General features: G+C 44.3%; 1 protein-coding gene across 1 annotated transcript in view; it reads right to left on the reverse strand.

The window, feature by feature from the left end:
- ADAMTS16 (ADAM metallopeptidase with thrombospondin type 1 motif 16) overlaps positions 1 to 20,076 on the reverse strand; it is a 547,822-nt gene extending 527,746 nt beyond the window's left edge. The window contains exons 1-3 of the mRNA XM_075314921.1: positions 19,776 to 20,076; positions 19,578 to 19,671; positions 3,825 to 4,141 (exon numbers count right to left, since the gene is read on the reverse strand). Coding sequence (XP_075171036.1) covers positions 3,825 to 4,141; positions 19,578 to 19,671; positions 19,776 to 19,829 — 465 coding nt within the window. The 5' untranslated portion in view covers positions 19,830 to 20,076. The remainder of the gene's footprint in view (positions 1 to 3,824; positions 4,142 to 19,577; positions 19,672 to 19,775) is intronic.
- Positions 20,077 to 23,572: the final 3,496 nt, after the last annotated feature.

Here is a 23,572-nt window from a genome sequence, read left to right on the forward strand (position 1 = left end):
CATCATATAGTATATGCTAGCTTGCTGTAAAGAGCAATACAGATGTGCATCATTTATAGTATATGCTAGCTTGCTGTAAAGAGCAATACAGATGTGCATCATTTATAGTATATGCTAGCTTGCTGTAAAGGGCAATACAGATGTGCATCATTTATAGTATATGCTAGCTTGCTGTAAAGGGCAATACAGATGTGCATCATTTATAGTATATGCTAGCTTGCTGTAAAGAGCAATACAGATGTGCATCATTTATAGTATATGCTAGCTTGCTGTAAAGGGCAATACAGATGTGCATCATTTATAGTATATGCTAGCTTGCTGTAAAGGGCAATACAGATGTGCATCATTTATAGTATATGCTAGCTTGCTGTAAAGGGCAATACAGATGTGCATCATTTATAGTATATGCTAGCTTGCTGTAAAGAGCAATACAGATGTGTATCATTTATAGTATATGCTAGCTTGCTGTAAAGAGCAATACAGATGTGTATCATTTATAGTATATGCTAGCTTGCTGTAAAGAGCAATACAGATGTGTATCATTTATAGTATATGCTAGCTTGCTGTAAAGAGCAATACAGATGTGCATCATTTATAGTATATGCTAGCTTGCTGTAAAGAGCAATACAGATGTGCATCATTTATAGTATATGCTAGCTTGCTGTAAAGAGCAATACAGATGTGCATCATTTATAGTATATGCTAGCTTGCTGTAAAGAGCAATACAGATGTGCATCATTTATAGTATATGCTAGCTTGCTGTAAAGAGCAATACAGATGTGCATCATTTATAGTATATGCTAGCTTGCTGTAAAGAGCAATACAGATGTGCATCATTTATAGTGTATGCTAGCTTGCTGTAAAGGGCAATACAGATGTGCATCATTTATAGTATATGCTAGCTTGCTGTAAAGGGCAATACAGATGTGCATCATTTATAGTATATGCTAGCTTGCTGTAAAGAGCAATACAGATGTGCATCATTTATAGTATATGCTAGCTTGCTGTAAAGAGCAATACAGATGTGCATCATTTATAGTATATGCTAGCTTGCTGTAAAGGGCAATACAGATGTGCATCATTTATAGTATATGCTAGCTTGCTGTAAAGAGCAATACAGATGTGCATCATTTATAGTATATGCTAGCTTGCTGTAAAGAGCTATACAGATCTGCATCATTTATAGTATATGCTAGCTTGCTGTAAAGAGCAATGCAGATGTGCATCATTTATAGTATATGCTAGCTTGCTGTAAAGAGCAATACAGATGTGCATCATTTATAGTATATGCTAGCTTGCTGTAAAGAGCTATACAGATCTGCATCATTTATAGTATATGCTAGCTTGCTGTAAAGAGCTATACAGATCTGCATCATTTATAGTATATGCTAGCTTGCTGTAAAGGGCAATACAGATGTGCATCATTTATAGTATATGCTAGCTTGCTGTAAAGAGCAATACAGATGTGTATCATTTATAGTATATGCTAGCTTGCTGTAAAGAGCAATGCAGATGTGCATCATTTATAGTATATGCTAGCTTGCTGTAAAGAGCAATACAGATGTGCATCATTTATAGTGTATGCTAGCTTGCTGTAAAGGGCAATACAGATGTGCATCATTTATAGTATATGCTGGCTTGCTGTAAAGAGCAATACAGATGTGCATCATTTATAGTATATGCTAGCTTGCTGTAAAGGGCAATACAGATGTGCATCATTTATAGTATATGCTAGCTTGCTGTAAAGAGCAATACAGATGTGCATCATTTATAGTATATGCTAGCTTGCTGTAAAGAGCAATACAGATGTGCATCATTTATAGTATATGCTGGCTTGCTGTAAAGGGCAATACAGATGTGCATCATTTATAGTATATGCTAGCTTGCTGTAAAGAGCAATACAGATGTGCATCATTTATAGTATATGCTAGCTTGCTGTAAAGAGCTATACAGATGTGCATCATTTATAGTATATGCTAGCTTGCTGTAAAGAGCAATACAGATGTGCATCATTTATAGTATATGCTAGCTTGGTGTAAAGAGCAATGCAGATGTGCATCATTTATAGTATATGCTAGCTTGGTGTAAAGAGCAATACAGATGTGCATCATTTATAGTATATGCTAGCTTGCTGTAAAGAGCAATACAGATGTGCATCATTTATAGTATATGCTAGCTTGCTGTAAAGGGCAATACAGATGTGCATCATTTATAGTATATGCTAGCTTGCTGTAAAGGGCAATACAGATGTGCATCATTTATAGTATATGCTAGCTTGCTGTAAAGGGCAATACAGATGTGCATCATTTATAGTATATGCTAGCTTGCTGTAAAGAGCAATACAGATGTGCATCATTTATAGTATATGCTAGCTTGCTGTAAAGGGCAATACAGATGTGCATCATTTATAGTATATGCTAGCTTGCTGTAAAGAGCAATACAGATGTGCATCATTTATAGTATATGCTAGCTTGCTGTAAAGAGCAATACAGATGTGCATCATTTATAGTGTATGCTAGCTTGCTGTAAAGAGCAATACAGATGTACATCATTTATAGTATATGCTAGCTTGCTGTAAAGGGCAATACAGATGTGCATCATTTATAGTATATGCTAGCTTGCTACCAAGCTTGTATGCTTTACCCGAAAAAGGGGAATTGTAAACTTCTTTTCACATATGTAATAAATGTGATAGTGCAGTCTAGTTCTAGAAAGCTGAAAAGTGCTTTTAGTTGAGTGTTAAAATCACAGTAAACTGGAAATCCTTCTTAAAGGGGTATTCTCAAGTTTGGACGTTGCACAGGAACCAGGAGGATAGCATGGATGTCGCTGCGCTGTGGGAAATTGATGAGAAAAGCCAATACCCTGGATGTAGCTGAAAGGTGATTTATTTCTCCACTCATTCCCCTTTCTTCAGGAAAGCTACCTAATTTTTCTGAAATGGGGGATCCACTTTGAAACGCGTTGAGAAATAAACCACCTTTCAGCTACATCCAGGGTATTGGCTTTTATCATCTATTCCAGCAACACAGCGATATCCACGCTATCCTCCTGTTCCTGTGCACTATACCTGGCCTTATGCCCCATGGCTTCTGCAGCAGCTGTATCTTGCGTTGAAAACTGTAAGACCAAAACATTTTCACATACTGGATTTTCTGATGAATCTTAAATTGCAATGTCACTGTATTGGAGTGCCTGGTCATAATTTCATTAGAATTACGGGGTCGGATCTTACCTGAGCGCCCATACCCAGGAGTGCCATGCTTATATATATATATATATATATATATATATATACACATACATACACAGTATTCTATACTATTATTAATTAATCAACAATTCTACATCTCTTTCGGAGAATGCACGGTGTTAACCCCTTCTCCTCTTCTGCTTTGAAGACTTTCTATACAGTAGTGAGAGGTAACTGCAAAAACTAGCAGATTGTTTCAGGACTGTATAGGGATTATAGAGCACAACATGCATATTATATAACATATTTCTAATAGTTTGCATACAAGACAATACATTGTTGGAATCATATGTGTCCATTTAAAAGTCTGTATTAGATTACCCACGCAAAATAAAGGTATTGGTTGTTTCAAAAGATTGGTCTATGTTAATAAAAATATATTCAATTCTCAAAAATAAAACTTTCTATGAGCAAAAATATAAAGTGCACTTTATTTTATGTAATTTGGGTCTAGATGGAGACCTCTTCAGTCACTTGCTAACAAAAAACATTGAGCTACTACATAATCCTCAGTTAACCTACCAGCAGCGGTAATGACAAATATCCCTTTCCCAATAGATGACTCACTTACCAGGCCATTGCACGTGGATAGTGCTACTGTAGAGTGCTTCTGGGACAGCAGAGTTCCTTGATAAAAACAGAAGTCTTGGGATGAGTATACTTCAGTGGACTTGGTCCTTCCATCTCTAAATGTTTGTACTGTAAATCCTGAAGCCATTAAATTACTTGCATGTTTTAATTCCATATGCAGATCACTTCCAAATCCATGAATCTTGAGGTGCACAGCGCCGCTATCTGCTGATCTCTTGCGTCTGTGACTGTGGCTGATGTCATGTGAGACGTAATTCCCATCTTTGTCCACTTCATAAGCCTCAACAATATCATATTCTGTCAGTAACAAAAAGTACAGGAATATGTCAGGGCACAACTTAAACCTTAATATTTGTGGTGCAAGATATATAGTTATGAGAGAAGGGTAAACTGATCAAAATTATCTGTCTCACTGTAGGAATTGTGTGTAACATTATGTATCACATCTTTATGTCATTGTCATAAATAACAGACAATGTTAACAAACAAGCACACAAGTACAATGTGGGTTTTTTTACTAATAAATTCTTTAAACTAAAACTAGTAAGTACGGTATATATCCCTCACATTGGAGCTTCACATTTAGTGATTCACTGCATATACAGTAACTATAGTTGCCCCATATTGTTGGTGATGCGTTATGTGAGTGAAGTAGATGTTCGGAATGTACTAGGCTGGCAGGAATGATCTGTAATAGATTGGAGCAAAGCAGCAATCACAATTTACTCTGAATTTATAAAAAGTAACATGTGATTTCCCAGAATCCAATTATTTTCTGATTCATAGTATCATATTATCATAGTATCATAGTTTTTAAGGTTGAAGGGAGACTCTTAAGTCCATCTAGTTCAACCCGTAGATTCAATTCACTTGAATTCAGCAAAATGGGGGCTAGCGGCGGCAGGATGATGCATGTTATGACATCAAAGGACAAGGTAAGGAGTAGCTCCGGGGATACAGGAATGCACTGAAGGGTGACCGGATCCAGAGGCAGTTGCATTTTGGGACAGGTGAGGGCTGGGGAGAGAAGTATACAGTATATAATATACAAAAGTAGAGACACCACAAACCATAATAAATGTATTTAAATAAATGATTCTGTGGACAGAATTTCCAAGCCAAATTCAAGCTAATTTGCCAAATAAGAATTTTGTCAGATTCACTAATTTCGGTTTGTACTGTATTTTCTGTAACGGGAATGTGTCATCAGAAAATGACCTAGTTGTGTAAAGGGAATCTGGCTTCAGTTTTTACATCTAAAAGTAGTTTCCACCCTTTTGCTCTACCCTTTACAAGCTCCATGTATCATCCAGACAGCACCGCATACACTGTGTGCAGAATTATTAGGCAAATGAGTATTTTGACTACATGATAATTTTTATACATGTTGTCCTACTCCATGCTGTATAGGCTTGAGAGCCAACTACCAATTAAGTAAATCAGGTGATGTGCATCTCTGTAATGACGAGGGGTGTGGTGTAATGACAGCAATACCCTATATAAGGTGTGCTTAATTATTAAGCAACTTCCTTTCCTTTGGCAAAATGGGTCAGAAGAGAGATTGTGAGATGTCTTGCAGATGGATGCAGCAGTCTTGAAATTACCAAACGTTTGAAGCATGATCACCGAACAATCAAGAGTTTCATGGCAAATAGCCAACATGGTCGCAAGAAGCGTGTTGGGCAAAAAAGGTGCAAAATAACTGCCCATGAATTGAGGAAAATCAAGCATGAAGCTGCCAAGATGCCATTTGCTACCAGTTTGGCCATATTTCAGAGCTGCAACTTTACTGGAGTATTAAAAAGCACAAGGTGTGCCATACTCAGGGACATGGCCAAGGTAAGGAAGGCTGAAAAACGACCACCTTTGAACAAGAAACATAAGATAAAACGTCAAGAATGGGCCAAGAAATATCTTAAGACTGATTTTTCAAAGGTTTTATGGAGTGATGAAATGAGAGTGACTCTTGATGGGCCAGGTGGATGGGCCAGATGCTAGATCAGTAAAGCGCAGAGAGCTGCACTCTGACTCAGACGCCAGCAAGGTGGAGGTAGGGTATTGGTATGGACTGGTATCATCAAAGATGAACTTGTAGGACCTGTTCGGGTTGAGGATGGAGTGAAGCTCAACTGCCAGACCTACTGCCAGTTTCTGGAAGACCTTTGTTCACCTGATCTGAACCCCATAGAGAACCTGTGGTCCGTAATAAAATGTAAGATCTACAGGGAGGGAAAACATACACCTCTTGGAACAGTGTCTGGGAGGCTGTGGTGGCTGCTGACCGCAATGTTGATCGTAAACAGATCAAGCAACTGACAGAATCTATGGATGGTAGGCTGTTGAGTGTCATCATAAACAAAAAGGTGGCTATATTGGTCACTAATTTTTTGGTGTTTTGTTTTTGCATGTCAGAAATGTTTATTTGTAAATTTTGTGCAGTTATATTAGTTTACCTGGTGAAAATAAACAAGTGAGATGGGAATATATTTGGTTTTTATTAAGTTGCCTAATAATTCTGCACAGTAATAGTTACCTGCACAAACAGATATCCTCCTAAGATAGCCAAATCTAAAAAAAAAACACTCTAATTTCCAAAATTATTAAGCTTTAATATAATAATAGTCTTTTGGGTTGATTGAGAACATAGTTGTTGATCAATAATAAAAAAAAAATCTTCTAAAATACAACTTGCCTAATAATTCTGCACACAATGTATATTATAAATAAACTCTGATGTTGTTCTATGCCATATTCTAATGAGTATTGGTTGGTCTAAATGGCATGTCACAACCCTGATTGGTGCCCCCCCCCCCTCTTGAAACTCCACCCTTACAGCTCTGGTGGTCAAGGATGATGTCTTCAATTTAGTCATCACTTCATGACACCATCCATGTCAATCGTAGGTTTTGGAGCATCAGCTCAAGTCACAGAGGGAGCATGGAGCATGGTCCAGAGATGCCCAGTGGATTGATGGTTCCCACTAGAGTAGAGCATGGAACGTTTTATTTTTATAAGGTATGTATTGTTGCCAGAGTGACATACAGTGCTTATTAGGAACTAGCTGTACTACCCGACTTCGCCCGGGTTAATAAATGTTGTTAAAATAGAATGTATTAACAAAAATGTATTCTGCACACAAAAACCACAAAACAAATAGATAGAAATGTAATTATTAAAAGGCAAAAACTAAGCTAATAGAAGCATTTCACAACATATATTTCAACACCACAGATATTCCACACTAACCACTTCCACTTTAACTAAATTGGCCAAGTAATGTGCTCCGTCTGTCTCTTTCCCCATCTGCCTGTCTCTGACTGTCTCTTTTTTTGTCTGTCTCTATCTCTCTGTTTCTTTCTCCATCTGTCTCTTTCCCAAGTCTGTCTCTTTCCCGGTCTGTCTCCCTGTCTCTTTGTCTGTGTCTTTTGTGGCGCCCCTGAGGCTTCCGTCGCCAGAGGGATATTGCACCTCAGCCAGAGGTGTGATGTCCCATCCTAGGTAAGAATGGGGTCACATGCCGGTCCACAGACTAAACCTGCACACACCAATTGGTAGGCATACACTGGGTTAGGGATAGTGGCAGCCACCCCCATAGATGTATTCATGGGGCCATAAGTCCCATTCCTGGTCCCAATGGTGTGGGTCCTAGTAGGTGGGTGTGTGGGAGGAGTCAGAAAGTGTGAGTAGAAAGGGAACCAGGAAGTTCAAGTTCAGTCTAGTCTGGAAGAGGAGAGTGTGAGAGGGAGGTAGTTACCTCAGGAGAGAGTGAAAGAAAGACGTCCCTGGTGGAGATCCTGGGGTCTGGTTAGGTTCAGGTGACACCTAAAGAAGGAAAGAAGGGATTCCAGGGCCACGGAAGGGCATATTGGCTCGTGGCCTGTTCCACAGGAAGATCGGGTGGAGGGATCTGGCTGCATTCAGGGACGGTCCCCAGACAGAGGGAATAAAGACATTTCCTCATAAAGTAACACCGAAGGCCCGGAATGGTTGCAAGCGCCCAGGGCCACAACCTGCCACAGCCCCCCTGGGAAGAGGGCAAAAAAACAGTGAGGCAAGCCCCTTGTTCAGGTCTTGTAGTGAAGGCCAAGACCAGTTCAACTAATAGAGTCAAGGCTAAGAAGTCAGTCTGGAGAGAGAATACATAAGGAGGGGTGCACCGGCATTGGCTCTTGAACTACCTGGGATCGGCGGAAGTCCCTGACAGTGGATTCCAGTATACTGCCGGGCAACTGGTTTGTTGACACCTGGACTCAGAAACAGTGAGTAAACATCTTAGCTGCAAGCCCTGTGTCATCTGATTCATTCTGCACCGCATCATTCACCAACCCCATAGACTCTAACATGCACCAAAGGTTGCCCCGGGGTATCTGCTCTACCTGTGGAGACTCACAGCAAGTTGGGCTGCAGTGTGTACATCGCCCTGGCCAAAAACTGATGCTCTAGCAGGATACAGCTAAACCCCCACTAAGTGGAGGCATCACAGGTGCAGGAGAAGCAGATCACACACACACCTTCATGGAATGGAGGGGAGGTGACTGCTAGATGATAAAACTGCACACAAGTGGCTTGCATAGAGCGCTGTTCACATGCAGATGACACAGTCACAAACCCGCAGCCTATTAGGTAACGCCCTTCTATTAGATCAGGCGGGCTGCCAAGCCGTACTCCACTGTATATCATGCACGGACAGACACTCTACAAGGCAAGGCCCAACAGAAAGGGGCCTGGCTGTATCCTGTACAAACAAAAAAATATGAGGTTTTTGTTGGTATTTATGGCCATAAAACGTAAGCCTACACCCTCGTCAAGGGACCTCATGTCTGTAGGTCCCTACACTAAATATAAAAAAAGCAACAATAAGAGGATAATGTCCTCCAAAAATCAAGTATTACTCACAGCAAGTTGGGCTGCAGTGTGTACATCGCCCTGGCCAAAAACTGATGCTCTAGCAGGATACAGCTAAACCCCCACTAAGTGGAGGCATCACAGGTGCAGGAGAAGCAGATCACACACACACCTTCATGGAATGGAGGGGAGGTGACTGCTAGATGATAAAACTGCACACAAGTGGCTTGCATAGAGCGCTGTTCACATGCAGATGACACAGTCACAAACCCGCAGCCTATTAGGTAACGCCCTTCTATTAGATCAGGCGGGCTGCCAAGCCGTACTCCACTGTATATCATGCACGGACAGACACTCTACAAGGCAAGGCCCAACAGAAAGGGGCCTGGCTGTATCCTGTACAAACAAAAAAATATGAGGTTTTTGTTGGTATTTATGGCCATAAAACGTAAGCCTACACCCTCGTCAAGGGACCTCATGTCTGTAGGTCCCTACACTAAATATAAAAAAAGCAACAATAAGAGGATAATGTCCTCCAAAAATCAAGTATTACTCACAGCAAGTTGGGCTGCAGTGTGTACATCGCCCTGGCCAAAAACTGATGCTCTAGCAGGATACAGCTAAACCCCCACTAAGTGGAGGCATCACAGGTGCAGGAGAAGCAGATCACACACACACCTTCATGGAATGGAGGGGAGGTGACTGCTAGATGATAAAACTGCACACAAGTGGCTTGCATAGAGCGCTGTTCACATGCAGATGACACAGTCACAAACCCGCAGCCTATTAGGTAACGCCCTTCTATTAGATCAGGCGGGCTGCCAAGCCGTACTCCACTGTATATCATGCACGGACAGACACTCTACAAGGCAAGGCCCAACAGAAAGGGGCCTGGCTGTATCCTGTACAAACAAAAAAATATGAGGTTTTTGTTGGTATTTATGGCCATAAAACGTAAGCCTACACCCTCGTCAAGGGACCTCATGTCTGTAGGTCCCTACACTACACTACCCTACACCTCAGCTGCTGCCCTAATATCAGCCCCGGAGGTCCCTTCCAGCAGCTGCGGCCCTAAAGCTGCAATTTACCACAGGTGGCGTCACGAATATATATTATAAACTTTAACATCACCATCTCCCCCATCCATACCGCCACTTTAATTGACTCCACCAGGGTGCCGGAGTCAGGCCCCGCCTCGGCTGACTACCCTGGACTAGTGCGGCCCGACACCGAGTCACCTAAGGCCCTGTGGTGAGCGAGTCATTTCTGGAGTCACGAACAGGATTTGAACAAGACCCGCTGATACGGGTGACGTGTGCCTTACAGAACTGTGCTTAATAGACAGCCCCCTCCTCCACTGTACAACCCCGATGTGGAGGTGGAAGAAGAGTTCCCCACTGCAGAGTAAGATGGTAGCCCATAGGCTATAAAAGGACCCGTCCCCGTTGGGACATGTGTTTGACCCCTGTTTTAATCCCCAGTTGCGTGAGTGACTGCTCATGGGCAAGGCCGTGGACTTGCTGGCCACCCAAAAACTATTGGGCTTGTAAATATTGCCCCATCCTGCCCCCTTTTAACATGCCTTCCCATTCTGTTAGCCTCCGGAGAGGCAGATTGGAGGTAGGACCCGCAGCAGAGCAGGCTGGGGTCCGGTCACCACCGGGACCGGTGACCATCCTCCGGGGAGCCCTTTGGCAACTGCCGGGTGCGCCACACCGTACCCGTTCCTGCCTGGGTGATCTGGCCATGTTCCTGTTTCCGGACTGGGGAAAAGGGGTGCTGCCCATTTCTTAGGGGCAGCATCAAGGCTAGGTTGTTTGGGTGGGAAAGACGGAAGGACATGAACCCGTTCTGTTAATAAAGTTATGCAAAGTTAAAGTAAAATGCCTCCCATTATGGGAAGACCTTCAGTACCCTTGTGTTTGTAAGAATGTTATTACAATTGTAAATGTTTCCCATTTTTTTTCCAGTTAAAAGAAAACAAAAATAAACCGGAGTTGGTCGGGCAGCCCGCAGACGGTCTGCATTAAACCAAGGGGGAATGTGACGCCCTGGACCCCAGGGGTCACAGGTAACAACACCTACCACATTACACACACACACCCCCATCCCTTGTGAGGACACACCCGTCACCCAAAAGGGAGACCTGATGCCTCCCTCAGGGCAAGTAGGGCACACCAAGTGGGTGGAGTCAGGTGGAAAGGCACTCCCACCGAGGAGACTACTATCCTGAGGCAGGAAATACAAACAGATTGAGTTGTAGAGTGACAGGAGGTGTAGAGGAGCAGAGCTGTCAGGCACCCGGGTTGGAGCCTGGGATCCCCATAACGTCAGGCAGGCAGACGGTGGTGGCCGCCTGCAGGAGTATTGATGTACGACCGGCAGAACTGTAGGGACCGGGCCAGGGTTGGAGCCCGCCGGCCCTGAACCGGGGAGTCGACCGTTTACCGGAGCACCAGAAACCGGGTACTCAGACCCCGTCCTAGCTTAGAAGCCACTGAGTGTAGGCAAATTAACTGATTGCAGTCTGGACCTCACGGGTTCATCCTCACCCAAAGTCCCGAAAGAAGGCAACAGCCCACCGATACCGGGTGAGAGCCACCGCCAAGGGGCAAACATCCGGTGGGCTAGTGCCTGCGGGCAACCGATTGCTCTACCAGCAGCTAAACGCCGGGGAGCGGGCTACCACTGCCCAGGTAGGGGAGCCGAAAACCACAACAAGAGGTGCAAGGGAAAGGGGCCACCATCAGCCTCACAAGGGACACAAGCAGCCGGCTGCGGGACCCGACCATACCCGAACTTTGGTTTAGCAGTGACTCTGAGTGTGAATTAATAGTGAGTACACCAGTGCCATCCGGGCACACCACCACACCGCAGTACGGCACCTTACACCCCGACAACATCATCGCCCGTCCCACCGGGCCCCGGGACACACCGCCCCTACCCACGGAGGGGCTAACATCCAGGCTGCGCCTTCAACACCGATCCCGGGAGCCCCCTTCACTCCAGCCGCAGCGGTGGTGCATCCCGTCACCACAACTCGTGGGTGGCGTCACGACCCGTACAATGACAACGCGGCCCCCGGCTGCGAATCTCGTCCCACACCACCACCCCACTGCCTCCCCTTAACAGAGCGACGTGGTCCCCGGTCCGGAGGCGCTCGAGCCACCGACAACTCGAGCCCGGATCTCGAGCGGCTCGGCATGGCGAAGGGAGCGGCCGAGCCCCTCTCAGGGCGGTACAAAAGCACAATAGTTTTTATAGAAAACAAAATCTGAAATCAGTGTGATGACGTCCATGCTTGTTGGCCTGCCGCTATATTTTGCTTTCTATTAATGCATTGGCCTTTCAGGCTATTAGTAGTCCACAACTACCCTCTTTTGGCTCGAGAAAGTGCATTAGTGGGGATGAAATAGAGGGCAATATAGGATGTATGCCATATTACTCATCTCAGCACCGCAGGATATGTTACCTCTCACAGTGACACTGTCTGTTTAAATCAGTGTAAAAAACAAACAGGGGTGATATGGGGCTGTGTGCTGGGGGGCTGTGCATGAAATGGGGTTGTCGCGGGCGGAGGAGGGGACGCCGTGCTCTCCCACTGCTCGGGTCCGGCTGCCGCGGCTGCTGCGGCCCGCTGCTGCTCGGTGGCTCGAGCGATGGGCCGGATCCCGGGGACTCTAGCGGCGCTCCTCGCCCGTGAGTGAAAGGGGGGTTTGGGTGTGGGGATTGTTTATTGTCCGTGACGCCACCCACGGTTGTGGTGATTGAGTGTACACCACCGCTGCTCTGGCTGGGGATCCCGGGAGTGATGGTGTGGAGCAGCCAGTTGTTGTGTTGCCCCTCCGTGGGTAGGGGTTGGTGATCCCGGGGCCCAGTGATGGAGTTGGGATGGTGGACAGGCGGGCTAGGGGGCCTGTGGAGGTGCAGGGGCGCAGGGGCAGCGCTGTGCCGCACGGTACGGAGGTACTCACTCAGCCAGTAAACACGACACAGTTCTCGGTAAACAAACGGCTGGTTGGACGGGTCCCTCGGACGGTTGCAGTTATTGTTTCTCCCCTGAACCAGTTTGGTGGGATAAGTCCTTTCTTTCGCCTGCGTGCACACTCCTCCTGCGTTCCGGCTTCCAGCTGGCTCCCCGGTTCAGTACCGGTGGGCCACCGCCCAGCCCCGGCTACCTACGGTTCCACCAGCTGTCTCCCCGGCTCCCTGCAGACGGCCACTACCGTCTGCCGGACTCTCTGTACGAGGCCCTAGGCTCCAACCTAGGCCCCTGGCTATGTCTGCCTCTCTGCAGACCTTCTCTCTTCCTCTCCTAGGACTTGACTGGGCTGGTTTCCTGCCTCAGGCCAGCTCACTCCTGGGTGGGCGTCTCCATCTCCTGACTCCGCCCACCTGGTGTGTCAGTCTGAGCCCGAGGCAGAAAGCAGGTCACTTTGGGGATGTCTGCTGTGAACTGCTGGGGGTGGGGGTGTGTGTGTGTTGTTACCTGTGTCCCCTGGCTTGTCCAGGGCGACACAGGGTAATGTCCCTCCCTTGGGGAAACAGGGGGTGTGTTACAATTGTGGGGCTGTATGCTAGGGGGCTGAGTGAGGAAGGGTTAGGTTTACTTGCGTGGGGCTGGAAGCTGGGGGGCTGCATATTGAAGGTGGCTATGTTATGTTTGGGGGATGGTTATGGTTACTTGTTTTGGACTGAGTGGGAAAGTGGGTGATGTTACATATACTGTATGGGTGTAGGGTGATGTTATGTATGTGGGGGAGAGGATGATGTTACATATGTGGGGAAGTAGGTTATTTTACGTATGTGGGGGAGGGAATGATGTTATGTATGTGGCACATAGCCTTAAAATTAATTGGGGGAAGTCACAGAGACTGATTTTATGTTTATTGGGCAGCAGAGATTATACTTAATGGGGGGCACAGTGCCAGCTTACTTATCACTTTAAATTGTGAACACTGCACGGCTAATTGTATATTAATGATGGAGTACATATTTATATTAAGGGGCGCAGGGTGGGGGATTTTTTTTTTCAGGAGGCAACTGTACTGTATTTCTACAATATATGTGGCCTTGTTATTTTCGGGGCTGTGGTGATCAGTGTGACAAGACGAGCCGTGGCTGGAAGATGGCGTCATGAATGTCTGATCAGATGGAGAAGAGACGACAGAAAACTAATTAGATATGTCAGCGGTAAGTCACTAGATGGAAATGTTTTTTCTGTACTGTATGACTTGGAGTATTGCTGGTATTTGTTAAATCCTTTAGGCCACATTCTCACATTGGTGTGACATGCCGTGTATTGTCAAATTATTTGATTGGATGTCTCAGAGTTTCATAGATTCATTCACACATCTGTGAAAATCACAGACCCGAGAATGAGATCTGCAAGACTCGGAGCATGTGCTGTTCTGATCTGATTATGAGGAATAGGACATACTCAATGAGTCTGTATGCTGTCCGAGAAAAAAAAAAAATCAGGCTTCACATTGACACTGCACACAGATGCAGGGATGTAGCCTTATTATGTATAACACCGTCCATTAGTATTTAGTGTACTAACTCATTATGTAAAGTACCGTTCTTAATTACATAGTTTCCTCTTTTATGTGTAACACTGTCCCTTATTACCATTCTCTCTAGTTATGTGTGGTGCTGTCCCTTATTATATAACATCCTCAATTGTTATGTATAACAGCTTCTGTTATATAGCGTATTCTTGTTGTTTTTGTTATTCACAGTACCCTCTCTTCATTATATAATCCTCTCTTGTTAGATATTAAATGACTGCTGATGGAACAGCATGTGACCAGAAGACCAGCCCATCAGAAAAGAAGCCTTACCATGTTCAATCCATTATATCTAAGAAGAGAGGACACTATGGAAAAAAGGCAGGGTGCTATAAATAACAAAAATAACAAGGGAATCCAATATGTAAGGGATGGTGCTGTACATAACAAGCGAGGACACTATATAATATTATATATATATATATATATATATATATATATATATATATATACACACACACACACATATATATATACACACATATGTACATATATATATATCTATATTTGTAGCTTTGTCACCATAAAAGGTGGGGTTCCATGCACAATTTCTGCACAGGGGCTCCAAGCTGTCAGTGACCGCCCCTTGGTGTAATAATAATTATATTTACAAATATCTCCAATTAGAAATGTAGTATAGTTATTCTTATTTACTATGTTGCTTACCTCATGTTCAGGGCATTGCAGGACCTTAGGTATCCATGGTTACATCCAAACGCAACTAAGTACCGTATTTTTCATTTTATAAAACGCACTGGATTATAACACGCACCCCAAATTTAGAGATAAAAAAAAAAAGGTAAAAAAAATAAAAATGGGGTCCCTCTTATACTCCGGGGTTGTCTTACCGGATGGGGGCAGCAGTGGTGGTGAAGCGGGTCACAGCAGGCAGCGGTTGTGCTGGCAGCAGCAGCGGGTCTGTGGCGGTGGCGGGTCTCTGGCAGCAGCAGCGGCGGTCAGTGACGGCAGCAGTGGCGTTAGTCAGTGGCAGCAGCAGCGATGGCGGCAGTCAGGGGTGGCACCAGTGGCGGTGGCACCAGCGGCGGGTCCGTGGTGTCAGTGGCGGCAGCAGCGGTGGGTCCATGGTGTCAGTGACTGCTCCAGCGGCAGGTCAGTAGTGGAGCAGGCTGGTGCGGTGAGTGTCCCAGTGTCCGCGGTCCCAGTTCAAATGATGGCGCCTGAAGCGGCACATGCGCAGATGGAGCTCTCATCCAAGGGCTCCATCTGCGCATGCGCTGACTAAAGGCGCCATCATTTGAACTAGGACACTCACCGCACAGCCACCGCAGTCCGCACAGCCACCAGAGTGGCAGCCAGCAGGCCACCCGCCTACACAGAGAGACAGCTAGCCTCCAGGACAGAGAGGGAGCCGACACCAACAGGCACCCGGTCACCCGCACACAGCCACAGGAACCCGGCCGCCCGAACGCACCCGGTTGCCGCACAGATAGCCCCCCCGGTAAGATATATTTGGTTTTTAAAACAGACCCCTCATTTTCCTCCCAAATTTTTGGGAGGAAAACTGCGTCTTATAATCCAAAAAATATGGTAACTAACTGTGACTATATGCGTAGTCATAACCATGGATACCTAAAATCCTACATTGCCCTGAACATGAGGTAAAGGCCCTGTCACACGCTCCGATATATCGTGCGATCACATGAGCGCTCGCACCCGCCCCCGTTGTTTGTGCGTCACGGGAAATTCATTGCCCTTGGCGCACAATGTCGTTATCCCCCGTCACATGTACTTACCTCCCTAGCGACATCACTGTGGGCGGCGAACATCCTCTTCCTGAAGGGGGAGGGACGTTCGGCGTCACAGTGACGTCACACAGTGGCCTCCCAATAGAAGCGGAGGGGCGAAGATGAGTGGCCGGAACATCCCGCCCACCTCCTTCCTTCCTCATTTCCGGTGGGACGCAGGTAAGCGGTGTTCATCGTTCCCAGGGTGTCACACGTAGCGATTTGTGCTGCCTCGGGAACGACGAACAACCGGTGCACAGAAGGAGGAATGACATTATGAAAATGAACAACGTGTCAACGAGCAACGATAAGGTGAGTATTTTTGCTCATTAACAGTCGTTCGGAGCTGTCATACGCTACGACATCTCTAACGATGCCGGATGTGCGTCACGAATTCCGTGACCCCGACGACATATCGTGAGATATATCGTAGCGTGTGATGGGGCCTTTAGAGACAAAGTGAATCACAAGAATTGTACTACATTTCTAACTGGAGGTACTTTCAAATATTATTATTGCACCTACTACATATTAGGATAGGATCTTGGAGATGGGAATACCCCTTTAAATACAAAAAAAAAAAATATGATTTGTCTATCATTGCCACCTCTAAATGCTCCATGTATTTATACTACATGTTCAAAGACATTTTTAACCTAAGCAAATCCACAGCTACTTGTAATAATTGATCAGATAAACATAAAGTGCAGCCACCATGAAGCAAAAGTTACTAATTAAATGGAAAATCAGACCAACTAGATCAGTGGCAGAAACTTTCATCTTTAGCTGATGAGGGATTTTAGGTCATGAAACCTGATAAAAATGTAATAAATTACCAAGTATTTAAATAACACATGAAAGATGTAATAAATCACCCGGTAAACCATTACCATACAAAATATATTCTAATCTTAGGTTTACAAAATCAGCTAGAAGAAATTAGGTAATGCACACTGACTATATGGCTGAACAGCATGATCTAATATCTAATTACGGTAATCAGGTATTAATTCAGTATACACAGCCACATTAGCTGACTACAGCATCTGGATCATTAACCGGTATAGTCCTATTAATCAGAGCAATAGGTTTTAATTTCCACGCATGCCCATTTCAGAGCATGATCTTTTCCATGAAAAAACAAGATCTCATTATAAAATAAAGAGAAGCTATAGATTTCCTCTATATTTTTTCTTTTTAGGATCTGTCCTTAGTTGTGAACTATTTTTAGTCCTTAGAAATCATAAAGCGTAAATGATGAGCCTAAAGTAGCTTTATATGATAAATATATGAATGCATATTCTAGTTCACTGAGCGCCCCCTAGTGTTGTTAACAAATGACTGCTATGCTTGAGTACATAGTAAATATAGGCTATTGTCACACACATTTATTCAAAACAATAGTCTTTCTTGAGTCTAAATATAGTTTTATGCTAAATATAAACATGGCGTACAATTCATAATAAACAATATTTGTCATAATACACACTGAATATATACTGATTTTTTCTAAATATACACATATGTACTTTATATAGACCACAACATACTAACAGAATTGGAGAGAGAATTGCAAATTTTCACTTAAAATCAATTCCCTCGGAATATTGTCAGCATCAGATCGAATCCTAGGTGACATCTTCAGAACTGCAGACACATGACAGACAGATACATCATTTTGCTAAAATAAATGTCGCCTTGGCAGAATTCCCAGAATGTTCCTAGAGCAACCACTGTCAGGAGTCAATCAAGGAGTCACAAAAGCCAGACTGTCCTCAAATAATTGACAAGTCATATTTTTAGAAAAGTACTAAGTATTTTCTACAAAAGAATTCCCTTACTTTTATCTTGGCCACCAACTGGTATAAATTACAGCCTGCTTAAAAATATGGCAGCTGGTGTCCATGTAAAATGTATCACATAGCAAACATATTTGTAATTATATGGGCCATAGACATTACAATTTGCCTTGTATCAGCAATGTTTGTCATTACATCCAAGGTACTGAAACAACTGAAAAATCCTTTTAGAGGGGAAGATTTGATAGGCATGTTTAATAATATGATAACCACATAATAGATACCCAATCAATGATACTAATTGTTATAATTAAAGGTAACTCATCAGGAACAGTTTATTACTGGAACTAGTAGTATGCCTGTATAGGTCATAGCTAGTGATGAGCAAGCACTACCATGCTCGGGTGCTCAGTACTGGTATCTAGTGATGAGCGAGCACTACCATGCTTAGGTACTCTGTACTTGTAACTAGTGATGAGTGAGCACTACCATTCTTCGGTGCTCTGTACTTGTAATGTGTATTGATGAGCAAGCACTACCATGCTTGGGTGCCAGGTACTTGTAATGAGTAGTTATGAGCGAGCACTACCATGCCCGGGTACTCAGCCCTCGATACGAGTAGTGATGAGCAAGTACTACCATGCTTGGATGCTCTGTACTAGTAACGAGTAGTGATGAGCGGACACTACAATGCTCTGGTGCTTACTACTGGTAATGAGTAGTGGTAAGAAAGCAGTATCTTGCTCGAGTGATTGGTACTTGTAACGAGTAGTGATGAACAGTCACTGTCATATTTGGGTGTTTGGTACTCATAACAAGTAGGGATGAGTCAACACTACCATGCACGGGTGTTCAGTACTTGTAACCACCAGTGATGAGTGAGCACTACCATGCTTGGGTGCTCTGTACTTGTAATGAGTAGTGATGAGCGAGCTCTACCCTCCTTGAGTGCTTGCTACTCGTAATGAGTAGTGATGATCAAGCACTACCATGTTCAGGTGCTCAGCACTGATAATGAGTAGTGATAAGCAAGTAGTATCTTGCTTGAGTGATTGGTACTTGTAACGAGTGGTGATGAACGGGTACTGTCATGTTCGGGTGCTCGGTACTTGTAACGAGTAGTGATGAGCGAACACTACCATACTTGGCTGCTTTGTACTCATAACAACTAGTGACAAGTGAGCACTGCTATGCTTGGGTACTCTGTACTCGTAACGAGTAGTGATGAGCGGACACTTCCATGCCCGGGTGTTCGTTGCTTGTAACCACTAGTGATGAGTGGACACTACCACATTTGGGTGCTGTGTACTCGTAACCACTAGTGACAAGTGAGCCCTACAATGTTTGGGTGATCTGTTCTCGTAATGAGTAGTGATGAACGAGCACTACCATGCTCGGGTGTTTGGTACTTATAACACGCAATTGGACTGTCAGATAAGCTTGACTTGTGTACTGAGTATAATGGAAGTGAATGGGAAACTCTAGCACATTTCCGGAACATCTTCACTCATTACGAGCATGAGAATAAAATTTATATCTGTCCTGTAGTGATCTAATAAGCCTGTGAGAAATACAGTTTGGAAGTCACATGCAAAGTAGCCTGGAAGTGCATTAGGGGCACATCTTACAGTTCCACAGCATCATCACACTACCAGTGTACTTACAGGCTAATTTACATCCGGTTCTAAATCTGGATTTCTTAGCGCTGGCTGTAAGTTTGTCGTAAGTTTAGACTACGACCTATACATGCATTAGATGGTAGGCTGATACTCACCAGCATGAGCTGTAAAATCCAATAGGTGGTTGTGCAGAGAACTAAATTTTCCCTCCATCAGAGACGTCCTATGTGCAGCGTATACAGGTGCATTCTGGGTGTGTGTCACAGGACCATTATGGGAAAAAAAGAATACAATACTCAGTTATCTAGATGGCATTAGGGCATGCAATAAGAAGGAAAATACACAGGACTCACCTTCCATAAAGCAAGTGCCAGCAGCAGGGAACATATGCCACCTCTCATGGCCATGTCTACTCTTCATGCAGAGCTGTCCCAATCAGTAGCCAGGCTGCTCCTGTATCTCCACTGGAAGCCTCATCAATTCATTACAGGTATCAGAGGTAGAGCTCAGCAGAAACCACAAGAGCTTACACAATTCATTATGTGCCAATACCTTCAGGGCTCTTAGTAGGATAAGCTATGCATAGTTGGATGCTAGAATTGTAGCTAGGTGCTATTTATTATAAGGATCCAGCAAGGTGTGAAGCATGCTCCTGGCTCCTGGGCTCCTGGCTCCTGGGCTCCTGGGCTCCTGGCTCCTGGGCTCCTGGGCTCCTGGCTCCTGGGCTCCTGGGCTCCTGGCTCCTGGCTCCTGGGCAGGGGGTAAATTACAGCTGGTGCTGGTGTCTGTCCTGATCTGTCTGGGTCCAGGATTCCTCTGTCTTCCTATTCCCTGTCCAGGTCCCCATGTGTGTCAGTCAGTGCTGCAGCTTTTCACTGCTCTTGCTTTACTAATTGTGGCCAGCCGGCTTCTGTTCCTGACTGACAGTGCCCCCAAACCAATCCCTGCCGGCAATGTGCAGTGGGCTGTGCAGCTCCTTGCTCTGTAGTACTACATTAATTAACTCTTTGTCTGCCCTTGGCTCCTACAGTGCACAGGTACAGAGAACAGCACATAAGAAACAGTCAAGAACTATTTGCATAGACTATTTCTGATATAGGAGAACAATAACACTGGTCTTAAGGCTTGGATCGTAAATTATTATACATATCCACATCGCAGTCCAAATACATATAATGTAATGTGTACTCAGATATATAGATGTATAGAAAGAAATGTCCTGTTGTGTATAAATATGTGACTCTTCAGAGTTTGTATTATATTGAGCCTGAAGAAGAGACCTGAATAATCTCGAAAGCTGCTATATTACCATCTTTTCAGTTAGCCATTAAAAGGTATCAACCACTGAGGACTTCAATTCTTTTAAACAATTTTTTAGAAAGAAATAAACGTTCTTGTCAATAAAATGTTTAATACGGAATTGCAGCAATGACTGATCATTTGTATTAGTTTCAGGTTACATATCTAAGGGCTCATTCACATTAGCGTTTAAATCGGACAAGTGCAATGCGAGAAAACCTCACACTGCACTCAGACCAATGGTATTCAATGTTGCAGGTCAGATCTGCAAGTTTTTTTTCAGCTCTAACTGGACTGAGAAAAAATTGCAGCATGCTGCCATTGGCACCATGCCTTGAATCATGTGCACCCATACAAGTGTATAGGTGCAGGTGTCATTACAGTGCGGAGACAGGCAGTGGAGAAGATGGAGAGATTAATCTCTCCGTATTCTCTGCATCTGTGATCTGATTCTTGCAGAAGAGAGAATCGGAGCACAGTAGATGACACTCGGTTCTACGCTCGAAGCAGAGTATGAGCCGAGTATCATTATCATATTGGATCCGATTCTCTCACATCGGACTCCATACGCTAATGTGTCCAGCCTAATAATAAACTCCTCAATGTTTGAGGAAAGGTGTACCTACAATCTAAAGATGTTTCTGAAGTAAAATCTGCCATCACTGCTATTACTTAGTAACCATATAATATAATATTAGCTATATTATTTTGGAAATAAAGTAAGAAGATAAAACGGTGACAATATCTGTATGGGGTGTGCAGAAGAAGCAAATAAAAGAGTTTGGATGTGATTGACAGGAATGCAAAAATAAAGCTGAACCACCCAAAAGTATAAGCAGTAACAATATTTATACACTGCAAATGTACATGACTGGACTGTGAATGTAAACTGTTGGGATATTGTTGGGGATATATACATATGAAAATAAGAGAGTTTACAACTGTTTGCAATACATAGATACATATATGAAACATTTATATAATTACAGGAATTTCTTTGTTAACAGCATCCACATGCATTCTTGCTTAGCATACTTGTTGCAATCAGTTATTTAATTAATTTACTTACAAATCCCCCAAAATATCATGACTAGAGATGAGCGAACCGGCCGTGGTTCGGCTCGAGGTCAGTTTGCCGAACGGAGGTCTCGTTCGAGTTCGGTTCGGCGAACCACTCGAACCGCATAGGAAACAATGGGAGGCAATCACAAACACATAAAAACACCTAGAAAACACCCTCAAAGGTGTCCAAAAGGTGACAAACAACTCACAACACAACACAAAAACATGGGAAAGTGACAAGAACAAATTCTCATGCGAAAACAAAACAGCGTTACAAGGAAAAGAGGATGAGACACAGATATAGGCATGGCATGCCCTTCTAAAATCATGTAAAACACCGCAAGGTTACTCCAAGCGGAGTCTCCCTTTTTTCCAAAAATTGGGCCACACACACACCCAGCCCTTCAGTGGCAGCACTTGTGCCCCACTTGTTCACTTCACAGCTAGATTAGCATCAAACACATTCACAAATACGCCATACTTAACTGTCCCCAGGATGACACCGGGGTAGGTAGCAAAGTCTTTGCTGAACCATGACTTGTTTATCTTGGCTCCTTTTAAAAAACACAGCAAGCTAGGGTTACTCCATGCGGAGTCTCCCTTTTTTCCAAAAATTGGGCCCCACACAAACCCACCCCTTCAGTGGCAGCAGTTGTGCCCCAGTTGTACACTTCACAGGTAGATTTGCATCAAGAAAATTCCAAATCCACAAGCATTTACTCTCCCCAGGATGACACAGGGGTAGAAAATTCCTTGTGGATCCATGACTTGTTCATTTTGATGAACGTTAGTCTGTCCACATTGTCACTGGACAGACACGTGCGCTTATCTGTCAGCACACACCCTGCAGCACTGAAAACACGTTCAGAGACAACGCTGGCAGCTGGACACGACAAAATCTCCAAGGCGTAAGTAGAGAGCTCTGGCCATTTTTCAAGATTTGAAGCCCAAAAGGAGCAAGGCTCCATTTGCAAAGTCATGGCATCGATGTTCATTTGGAGATACTCCTGTATCATCCTCTCCAGCCATTGACTATGCGTCAGACTTGTTGTCTCTGGTGGCATTGCAAAGGATGGTCTAAAAAAATTATGAAAAGATTCAATAAAATTGCTGTTACCAGCACCAGATACGGTGCTGCTGGTACGGGTAGACTGTTGAAGATGACGAGACCGTCCCATGTTTGTCAAGTTACAACTGGGAGATTCACTCCCTGCACCAGGGTTTTTTGGTGGAAAAGCCGAGCTAAGATCGAGTAACAGCTTTTGCTGATACTCCTGCATACGTGCGTCCCTTTCTATGGCTGGAATTATGTCACAAAATTTGGACTTGTACCGGGGATCTAATAGTGTGGCAAGCCAGTAGTCATCATCACTTCTAATTTTGACGATACGAGGGTCATGTTGGAGGTAGTGCAGCAAGAAGGCGCCCATGTGTCTTGCGCAGCCATGCGGTCCAAGTCCACGCTGTGTTTGTGGCATAGAGGTGCTAACCGTTCTTTCTTCCTCTGACATCTCCCCCCAACCTCTTTCAACTGAAATTTGACCAAAGTCTCCCTCATCCGCTGAGTCTTCCATGTCCATGGACAGTTCATCCTCCATTTCTTCATGTTCTCCTGCACCTTCCTCAACATTTCGCCTGCTACCATGCGCCCTTGTTGATCCCTGTCACCCATGGTCCCATGCCTGCCGCGTTGGTGATGATGAACGTCTGGAACTTGGTGATGTTGTTGTCTCTTGCGCATATGAATCCTCCTGTAGTTCCTCCCCTTCCTGTTGTCCCACCCCCTGAC

This window comes from Anomaloglossus baeobatrachus, chromosome 6 (assembly GCF_048569485.1).
Source record: "Anomaloglossus baeobatrachus isolate aAnoBae1 chromosome 6, aAnoBae1.hap1, whole genome shotgun sequence".
Taxonomy (NCBI): Eukaryota; Metazoa; Chordata; class Amphibia; order Anura; family Aromobatidae; genus Anomaloglossus; species Anomaloglossus baeobatrachus.